The sequence below is a fragment of the Urocitellus parryii genome, unplaced genomic scaffold, assembly GCF_045843805.1.
Source record: "Urocitellus parryii isolate mUroPar1 unplaced genomic scaffold, mUroPar1.hap1 Scaffold_43, whole genome shotgun sequence".
Taxonomy (NCBI): domain Eukaryota; kingdom Metazoa; phylum Chordata; class Mammalia; order Rodentia; family Sciuridae; genus Urocitellus; species Urocitellus parryii.
In genome coordinates this window covers 4,067,692-4,078,687 of record NW_027553833.1, presented here as the reverse complement: position 1 = coordinate 4,078,687, position 10,996 = coordinate 4,067,692, and the positions used below count along the sequence as shown (strand labels likewise).

Below are 10,996 nucleotides of genomic sequence, written 5' to 3'. Positions count from 1 at the left end.
TGCTTGCTTTGAACTTGTGATCCTCCTGCCTCAACCTCAGATCCACTGGGATTACTGGTGTGTGCCAATAGGCCTTGTGCTGTAATATCTTACCAAGTAATACTATGCCTGTTCTATGAAGGTAATATTCTTTTTTTAAACATAATCATGAAAATTAGCATTATTTACATTAAGTTTCATCTTATTCAACATTACACAATTGATTTATTTTAATTATTATTTTTTTAGATATTTTTCCATATTTTATTGACAGCCAATGCTATGGTGAGCTTAGTGTTACTCAGAATTTTGATTAGCTTGTTTAGCTTGATCTAAATGATCATAAGTTTCTTTTAAGAGAAAGCATCTAAGGACCTTTGTATATTCTGCACCACTACTCCAATACCATCAGTTATGCAGTTGTGGAACACTTGTTGAACACACTGGTAAAAACCAACTCAGCATCCATTTTCCTATTTATTGCCCTTATTTTCTTAAAATAGTTCATTTTTAAACTTTATTAAAAATGGACAAGTTTGTTTTCCTCCTTGCTCACTGAGTTCTTCACCCACTGCTTCCGCGTCTTCTTCCCGAATCCCCAGGTGCTCCGTGTAGCCTGAGTCCCCGACCAGCTCGGGTACCCGGGATATTCCTCCGGAGGACGGCGGGTCACCCCAGTGGCCCCAAACGATGTGTTCTTTTTTGCAATGGGGATGGAAGAGTGGTTTAAAATATAATTCCAGGGCTTGGCCTTTTGGATGCTACTTGGAAAAAGAAACAGGGAAGATTTCTTCTAATATGGTTGCAGAAAGACTGTGTCTTCTCTGCTGCATGAGGCCCAAGTGGCTATGTCTCAGATCTGTCTCCCTGTGACCTACACTGGCTGAGATCCATAGGAAGGATGTCTGGTCTCCTCAGAAGGCAGGAAGTGACCTCAGTGGCCTTTGAGGATGTGGCTGTGAACTTCACCCAGGAGAAGTGGGCTCTGCTTGATCTTTCCCAGAAGAATCTCCACAGAGATGTGATGCAGGAAGTCCTTAGAAACCTGGCTTCTATAGGAGTCAGATGGGAGGACCAAAATGTTGAAGATCAGAACACAAATCCTGGGAGAGATGTAAGAGACAGAGTCTCACTGAGCTGCTTAGCACCTTGTTTTTTGCTGAAGCTGGATTTGAACTCGAGATCCTTCTGCCTCAATCTCACTGTGCAAACAAATCATATAAGAATGAGGAGTGTGGAGGGAAACCATATGAAGTTAAACAGAACAGGAATTCCTTCATTTCTTTCACCAGTATTCAAAGACAAGTGTCAGTGCATGATGTCAATGGACCTTATGGATATTTGACCTGTAGAAAAGAGTTCAATTGTTTCCGGAGTTTTGAAAAATGTGGACAATCTCATACTTGGGAGAAGATATATGGAAGTAAGCAACCTGGGGAAGACTTAACTTGTTCCAGTTCCCTTCGAAAGTATAATAAAACACATACTGGAGAGAATCCTTACCAATGTGAAAAGTGTGGGAAAGCCTTTGCTAGATCCAGTCACCTTTGTTCACATAAAAAAAAAAACTCATACTCTAAAGAAGCCCTATGAATGTAAACAGTGTGGAAAAACCTTCCCCTGGCCCTCTTCCCTTCAAGTACATGAACGAACTCATACTGGAGAGAAGCCTTTTAAATGTAAACAATGTGGGAAAGCCTTTGCTAGATCCAGTCACCTTCGTGCACATGAAGAAACTCATACTGCAGAGAAGCCCTATGAATGTAAACAGTGTGGGAAAGCCTTTGCTACATCCAGTCGCCTTCACGCACATGAAAAAACTCATATGGTAAAGAAGCCCTATGAATGCAAAGAATGTGGAAAAGCCTTTGCTTGGCCATCTTCCCTTCAAATACATAAATGAACTCATACTGGAGAGAAGCCTTTTAAGTGTAAACAATGTGGGAAAGCGTTTGCTACATCCCGTCACCTTCCCTCACATGAAGAAACTCATACTGCAGAGAAGCCCTATGAATGTAAACAGTGTGGGAAAGCCTTTGCTGCATCCAATCATCTTCATGCACATGAAAAAACTGATACTATAAAGAAACCCTATGATTGCAAACAATGTGGAAAAGCCTTCCACTGGCCCTATTCCCTTCAAATACATAAACGAACTCATACTGAAGAGAAGCCCTATAAATGTAAACAATGTGGGAAAGCCTTTGGTAGATCTAGTTACCTTCACTCACATGAAGAAACTCATACTGTAGAGAAGCCCTATGAATGTAAACAATGTGGGAAAGCCTTTGCTACATCCAGTCACCTTCACTCACAAGAAAAATATCATAGAATAAAGAAGCCCTATGAATGCAAACAATGTGGGAAAGCCTTCCCCTGGCCCTCTTCCCTTCAAATTCATGAACGAACTCATACTGGAGAGAAGCCCTATGAATGTAAACAATGTGGGAAAGCCTTTAGTTGTTCCACTTATCTTCATGTGCATGAACAGACTCACATTGGAATGAAGCCCTATAAATGTAAATAATGTTTAAAAGCCTTCACTTCTTCCTCTTCCCTTCAAATACATAAGCAAACTCATATTGGAGAGAAGCCCTATGAATGTAAACAATGTGGAAAAGCCTTCCCCTGGCCCTTTTCCCTTCAAACATGTGAACAAACTCCTATAAATGTATACAAATATAAATAAATGTAAACAAATCCTTTTTTTTACCCCTAACTTCATGTGCATGAATAGATTTACATTGGAAAGAAGCCCTATGAATTAAACAATGTGGGAACACCCTTCACCTGGTCCTCTCACCTTCAAATACGTAAACACTCATACTGGAGAGAAGCCCTATCAGGGTAAACAATGTGGGAAAGACTTTGCATCATCCAGTTACCGTCACTCACATGAAATAACTCATACTGTAAGGCAGCCCTATGAATGTAAACAATGTGGGAAAGACTTTGGGTTAAGCAGTCAGCTTCACAAACATAAAAGAACTCATATAGGAAAGACGCCCTATGAATGTAAGCAACCTTGAAGAGGTTTGGCTACATTCAGTCAGCTTCACTCACATGAATGAACTCATATAGGAAATGAGACCTATGAATGTAAACAAAGTGAGAAAGCCTTCACTAGGTCCTCTTACCTTCAAATACATAATTAAACTCATACTGGAGAGAAGCCCTATGAATTTAAGCAGTGTGGCAAAGCCTTCACACAGTCCATTCTACTTCACCCACATGAACGAATTCATACAGGAAAGAATGCTATGAATGTAAACAACATGGGAAAGTTTTTGCTTCATTTGATGGCTTTCAGTCCCATGAAAAAACTGATACTGGAGAGAAGCCTCATGTCTGTAAACATTGTGGTCAAACTTAGTTTTACCATTCATCTTCACGTGCATGAGCAGACTTACCCTGGAGAGAAGCTCTATGAAGATAAAAAATGTATTAAAATTTTCATATTTTCTCCCTTTTTCTAAAATATAAGTGAACAATCTCATAGAGGAGAAAGGCCCTATGACATAAGTGATGTGGTATTAATTTCAATAGTTTGGCTTCTTCAAATACATAAGAAATATCAATGGGAAAAAACATTATGAATGTATACAAGGAAAGCCTTTACTTCTTCCTGAGGATTTTACATACATATATTTATTCTAAAGAAGAGTCATTTGAATGTAAACAGTAGGGCAAAACATTTACAAGTTGTGATTATCTTCATGTACATGAAATAAATCATACTGGAGAGAGGCCTCTCCAGTATGATTTATTTCATGTACATGCTTATCAATATCTTATATCTACAATCTATAATCTATATTGATTAGACTCAAACCATAACACTCACCAGTGTGTTTGTTCTTGTATTTGAAGGTAGAAAGATCAATTAAAAGCTTTCACACATTTTGACAGCAAAAATACTTCTATCCAGTATGAATTTATGATTTAAAGCTGATAAGAATAAGTGAAACCTTTCCAGCATTGCTTACATTATACTTGCTCAGCAGTATAAGTGCATCTGTTCTTGAAGGTGAGTGGAAGTACTAAACTTTTCCAGACTGTTTACATTCATATAGGCTCTCTGCAGTATGAGTTCTCTGGTGTTTTCACACTGAATTAGAATAAGCAAAGGGTGTACCATATTGATAAGCAGAATAAATAATATAAAATTTAAAAAAATAAGTACTATGGGATAAATAATGTTAAATTGCCCTGTAATAAGTTAGAAGTAAGCATAAAATATAAGTTCATTAGGAGTAAGCCTAAGTAATAGTAGTAAATCGTGTAACTGTAAGATTTAGGATTTAAGCTACAGGACATAAAATATAGAACAGTGTGAGGTGATAAATCAGTAGGCCAGTAGAGTTATAGATAAATATAGGCTAATTGATTAACAGATATAGATAAGGTTAAATCAATATAGCCATAGACAAATATAGATTGGTATAGCCATAATGACTCAATTTTTATAACTCCTCTATGAACTCTCATATAAGTTATTTTTAAGATGCTAAAAAAATTTGTTTTTCTGTACTTGAGCACAGGATGTAAACCCATAAATGTTCTCGAACCCAGGATGTAGTTGTCTGTTTTTGCTCCCTACTTTCTCAGTACTTGTATCCTGCTTGCTTACAACTTGCAGATTCTGTAGGATGTGGTTTTCTTCCTTGAATACTCTGGCCACAGACAATTTGAAGCTGTTCTCCCATAGGGTTGCTTGGACTCTGTCAGGGTTCTCTGGCCAGATAATAAAGACTCTCAAATTTTCTTTAAAAAAATGGACAAGTTTTTTTTTTTAAATGTATATATATATATATATATATATATATATATATATATATATATATATAGTTATAGATTACTAAAGACAATTTTTCTGGAAAAAAAAAGAATCAAACACTAGTTTCTCAGCCATTAACTCTTGTAGGTCTCTTGTATTTTTGTTGTTGCTTTAAGAACATCTGCGTAGCAGTCAAGGAATTAAAACCTTTAAAATAACAGTTTAGAGTTATTGAGATTTCTAAGGTAGAATGGGCCCTGAGCAATGGTGAGTTTACATTCAAGTCTATCATTGCTCATCTTTTTAAGTTTAGAACTGAATTTTTATTTATTTCACACCATTTTCCTTATTGCTCTGATTCTCCTTGTACTTTCCTGCTGACCAGGGGAGCCTAAAGCAATCTGCGCTAATCTGGAGAAATTTTGGTTACTATTACACTCTCTCTTACAGGAATTCTGTGACTCTACCATTTTTTCCCTGGGTAAAACACTGTTCCACTATTTAAAAAAAAATTCTCCAGTGATGGTTTCAAGATTTTCTTGTAATACTATTTATTTTTTTCCACTCTAGCATCTAAATGTTCTTTTGAAATAGAGCTGTAGTGCTAACATGAATTTTGTTCCTCTTTGAAATCCTATTTTTTCTCCATGTGTAATCAAATTCTGGCTGATCAGTAATAGGTTACCACACTGAGCAAGGCAGGGTATTCTTTGAAGCTTGCAATGATTACTATGGTTTTATGTTATTTTCTTAGAACTTTTTTGATTCATATCTATTGTTAAACATTAAAATTTGCCAAACTAGGCCTTATTTATCTTAACCAGTTTAAATAAAACATCAACCAAAGAAGGATTTAGCTTTTAATGAGAATGCTTGATTAAAAAGTTGATAAATTAAATCTCCTTCACTTCCCCCTAATTTTTCTATATGACCTTTTCTAAAAAAATCACATATATCCATATATATATATAAATATAAACATAGTAGACAGACTATATAATGGTCATTATAATTTTAATTATATATAATTTTCTCATAGTTACAGAATGTTGTTGGCATCATTAATTTAGTTTTCTCCCCTTCTTTCATTAATTTGAAACATCCTCTTTTAGTACCTGAGAACACTTCAAGACCTGTAAAACTTTTCTTCTGCCATCCTTCAAAGGTCAAAACTAGCTATGATACCTAAAATTTACTTGCAATTAGATCAAGATTTACAAGGATTTTATGCCAATCTTCCAGTAGATTAGAAGTGATGTGGTATCTAAACTTTAGTGGCCCCAAGAGACATTCAGATAGGTGGGAAGATAAATACAAAAGTATAGCATACCACATACACTGCTGATCTGCCTTTCAGATTTTTTTTCCAGTCTGTCTTGGATTTTGGAGTTTGTATTTTTCACTTTCTCTTGAAAAACATCTCTCATAGCTTCCTAACACCAAGTTGTATTCTTATTTAAAGCTTAGCTCACATGATGTATACTTGGATCATTAAACTGAAGGACTTATACAGTCATGATTTTTAATGAAGCATGTTTGAATAATTATGCTGATTTACAAAGCACTAGAATCAAATCAAGTGATCAAAGTTTTCATGATTGCTATCATGTGTTCTTAAACCCCCTCTGCTACCCTCACAATTTGCTGCATGTAGCCTTTTTTAAGAATGTGTTTGGAAATGGGTATTAATCATTGCTGAGCATTAGGAAAAGAATTTTATGAGGAACATAATGCAATTTATGTTATATCTTTATAGTAGACTATGTGTGACTGTGAAGGTAATATTGTTCTGCCTCATTCTTGCCTAAATACCGCCTACAATCAATACTGCATTCTGCCTTGACAGAAAGCTGAAATTTTATCTGTTAAATGTGTGAGCTTGGGGCAGTGATGTGTCTGAAGTGGTTTAAATCTGAAATGTGATGTGCTGCAAAGAGAGTTGATTGACATCTTTGTTTATTGAAAAGTATTACATGAACCACAAAACACAGGCAGAGGCAGAACACTCCATTGCAAAATGCAGCTGTGTTATTTTTCAATACTATGTGCTCTGCCCCTTTGAAGCTTGTCTGATGTAATAAATCCAGAGGGTATAAAACAAACAAGAATCTTCTTAATTCAACACTCAAAAATTTATACAAGGTTGACTTTTTTTTTTTTTGGCTTAGGGTAAAATCTTTCCCACAGTATTCTTCCTGCCCTGACCATCTATAAGGATATTTATTTCTGTAAAACTGTTATATTTTAAAATTGTCCTTACATGTTTGTAAACTTGAATATAAATTCAAAATTATTTAATAAGAAACAAATTAGAGAGGGTTAAATATTTTTATGTATCCTCTATAAATGAAAAAAGGACATTAATGATACTAATCTTAAAGCACTACACATGCAGAATAAGAAATTAAGTTCCCTTTAAATTTTATGTTAGAATAATTATCCCCCTCAATACAATTTGCCCATGTTTTATTAAAGCTTAATTATGTCAAGATAAATAGAGGTTAATGCCGCTGTTACTTCTTCCGATTAAGTATTATCTTTAATCTTGCTTTAATAAAATAGTGGTAAATTGCACAGTAGGGGTAATCACCATGGGCTAATTTAGAGAGTTGTAAAATCCTTTACCAAGTATATACTGTAGTTAAAAATAGAAGTAGTCTTAAGAAAACACAAATTGCTGTGTAACTTGGAGGAAGTTAGCAATATTGCTATTCATAATTTTAATTATTTACTTAATTAAATAGTTATTTATTGAGTACCTACTATGTGAAAGGCATTGCTCTGTCTGCACTAAGGGTGTGGAAACATGTGGAAATGAACTTTATCCTTAAGTAGCTCATGATTAATTACTTAATAAATTAGTTAAAAATAAATCACTATTGACTACAAAGCCTGCCATACTGAGGTATAAATATCTCTTTCATGAGTGTTCAGAAGAAAGATCACATAAAGTTGGATTAAAAAGGGCCACCCGAAATGAATTCTGAAGGAGTGTGTAAAGTGACTCAGGTGTCAGAGGAAAGGGAAGGATATTGTAAGTTGGTAAATAGTAAGAGTAAAGAGGATGGGGATAGGTCTAAGAGTACCAAAAGTGCAACCAATACTGTTCAATCTAGTTGAGAATAAGAAAGGGGTCATACTATGGCTGGGAGACAGTCTAGATGGAGCATCTTTAGTAAAATTTTAGTGTTACACCCCCATACACACACACCCACACACACATGCAAATCATATATATCACATATCTCTGAATCTGCCAATTATAGTAAACATGCAGAAGTAGAAAAGAAAAAGGATTTTTATGGTGTAAATTTAAAAAAAAAATTAGAATTAACTCTGAATAATGGGATATGTATTTATTTCATTATACATGATAGTAGAATGTATTTTATTCTTTCTTCAGTAGACAATCTTGTTTTCTTTGAAAACCATTGCCATTATATGAGAGACTTTGTGCCTAAAAGAGGACTAAGTAGGTCCCAATCTATATCATGTTGGCTTTGGCTTTGGACTGACTTCCTTAACAAGACTCCTAAAGCACAAGAAGTAAATTGAAGAATCAACAAATGGGATGGAATGAAACAAAAAAAGTTTCTTCCCATCAGGCAAATAATCAAGAATGGGAAGAAAGAGCCTACAGAATGAAAAGAAAATCTTGGTGCCTTCACCTCAGATAGACCATTAACCTCCAGGGTATATAAAGAACTCAAAAAACTTATCATCAAAAAATAATCTAATAAATGGGCAAAGGAACTCAATAGGCACTTCATAGAAGAAATACAAATGGTAAACAAATATATGAAAAAGTGTTTAAAATTACTAGCAATTAGAGAAATGCAAATTAAAACTACACTGGGATTCCATCTCACTCCAGTCAGAATGGCAATTATCAAGAATACAAGCAAAAATAAATGTTGGTGAAGATGTGGGGAAAAGGTAAACTCATACATTGCTGGTGGGATTACAAATTGGTGGAACCACTCTGGAAAGCAGTATGGAGATTCCTCAGAAAATGTGTAATGGAACTACCATTTGACCCAGTTATGCACTTTTTGGTTTATACCCAAAGGATTTAAAATCAGCATAATGACACAGTCACATCAATGTTTAAAGTGGCTCAATTCACAATAGTTAAACTATGGAACCAGCCTAAGTGCACATCAACAGATGAATAATTTTTTAAAAATGTGATATATATACACAATGGAATACTACTCCACCATAAAGAGAAATGAAAATACGGCATTTGGGGGTAAATAGATGGAACTGGAGATTGTCATGCTAAGTAAAATAAGCTAACCCCCCAAAAAAAACAAAGGCCAAATATTCTCTCTGATATGCAGATGCTAACTCACAAGAAGGGGTGGAGGTGTATGGAAAAATAGAAATTCTTTAGATTAGACAGAGGAATGGAGGGAAGGGAGAGGGAATGGGAATAGGAAAGATAGAATGAATCAAACATTACTGTTCTATATGCATATGCTTACACAACCAATATAATTCTATATCATGTACAACCAGAAGAGTGAGATATGTATAATATATCCAAATATTTCTACTGTCATGTATAACTAATAAGAGCAAATTTTTAAAAATTCTATATCAGCAATTATAAGAATAGAAAAATAATTAGAATGTTAAAGAGCAGGAAGAAATAATTACAAATTTAAAAAGTGAGATTTGTTTGTTTGAGAAAGCAGAATGATGGCAACTCTGAGGATTTGAATCTTGGTGAGTGAGATAATAACACAACATTAATATAACAATTTTAAAAAGAAAACTGGGAGTTGAAATATTAAACTGTTTAGAATGTATTCAGCTGAAGTTTCTATTTTAAGTGTGAAAGTTAGCATTAATTGGAAATTAATGCTTGGAGTTCAGGAAATGGTTGCTGCTTTGGTAGTTTACATATACCAAACAATTAAACTATATTTGTATTTTAAAACATACTCAACTCTTCAAAGACATGTGTTAATTCAAGTGAAGTGATAGTTACTTACTGTTATTATAGCTTATCACAGAAAGCAAATCAGATAAGAACTTTTGGAATCATTGAGTGTGTAATGAAGAATTGAAAACTTCAAATGGGACATTGCACCATTGTCATCAGTGAGTGACACACTAAGTTATCTTCAATCCTCTACTTAGGATGAAGTCCTGTCCCATAAATTTCACCTTCATTATTTTTCTTGATGGTAAGAATGAGCTATCAGTTGAAAGTATGTAATTTTGCCTTCTTGTATTTTCTTTGACAATTTTAAATAAACACAGATTCAGTGAAAGGGAACTGAGTTAACTGTTACAGGTTGGACCAGGAATGTCCCTCAATATCTGTTGGGAAGTGATTGGATCATGAGGGCTCTGACCTCATCAGTGGACTAATTCATCAATAGCTGAATGGTGTACTGGAAGGTGGTAGAAGCTGAGGAGAGTGGAGCCAACTTGGAGGAAGTATGTCCCTGGGGATGTACCGTTGAAGGGTTTTCTTTTCCCTGCTTCCTGGCTATTATGTTGTCTTGAGATGAGCAACTTTCCTTAGCCATGCCCTTCTACCATGATGTTATGCTTCATCTCAAATCCAGAGCTTTGGATCTGATTGACCATGGACTAAAACTTCAGAAATGAGAGTCAAAATAATTTTTTCCTCCTGGTAGTTGTTTATGTCATGTATTTTTGTTATAGTGATGAAGAGCTGAGGAACACAATTACAGTTTTTGATGAATCACATTTTTTTTGAATGTGGAATATGAAATGGGATGAAATTCATACACAAGCAATATGAACAATGTACAAAATGTACCCCCTCTTATTTTCTTCAACATACATTCTAACCTGTTCTAATTTTCTGTTTATTTATTTTTTCATAAAAAACTATGCAGGTCTTTAAAGTTATATTTAGAATATTCTTCTAATTTGTTTTAAATTATCTGTATGCATCCTCCCCACCCTCATCTCCAAGGTTATTATGACCCTAAATTCTTAGGCTTTCTCTGAAGCATGATAGTGATTATTGGTATGATTAGTAATTTCATGAAATGTATACTGCTCACTTTTCCTTTTAGGCTAGACTGAGGAGCCATCACCCCACTGTCACAAAAGTTGCTTCAATCTTGCTGCTTTGGTGAAGTAGTTTTCTTTACCTATGACACCTGGGATACTGTATAACAAATGATTGCAAAATCTCATGCCATGGGAATATAAACAATACTTGTCATTTCTTTGATTTTCTGAAGTCTGAGA

At 34.8% G+C, this 10,996-nt stretch overlaps 1 protein-coding gene across 1 annotated transcript; it reads left to right on the top strand.

Moving 5' to 3' along the window:
* Window positions 1-1,003: 1,003 nt before the first annotated feature.
* LOC144252449 (uncharacterized) lies at window positions 1,004-2,506 on the top strand. Its single transcript, XM_077794764.1, has 2 exons — window positions 1,004-1,067; window positions 1,926-2,506. The coding sequence occupies exons 1-2, from the start codon at window positions 1,004-1,006 to the stop codon at window positions 2,504-2,506; spliced, it is 645 nt and encodes a 214-aa protein (XP_077650890.1).
* The last annotated feature ends 8,490 nt before the right edge of the window (window positions 2,507-10,996 follow it).

Coding starts and splice junctions, on each gene's coding strand:
- LOC144252449 (XM_077794764.1), top strand. CDS start 1,004: ATGCAGGAAGTCCTTAGAAACCTGGCTTCTATAGGAGTCAGATGGGAG. Junction 1,068..1,925: donor GGAGGACCAAAATGTTGAAG/ATCAGAACACAA, acceptor AACAATGTGGGA/AAGCGTTTGCTACATCCCGT.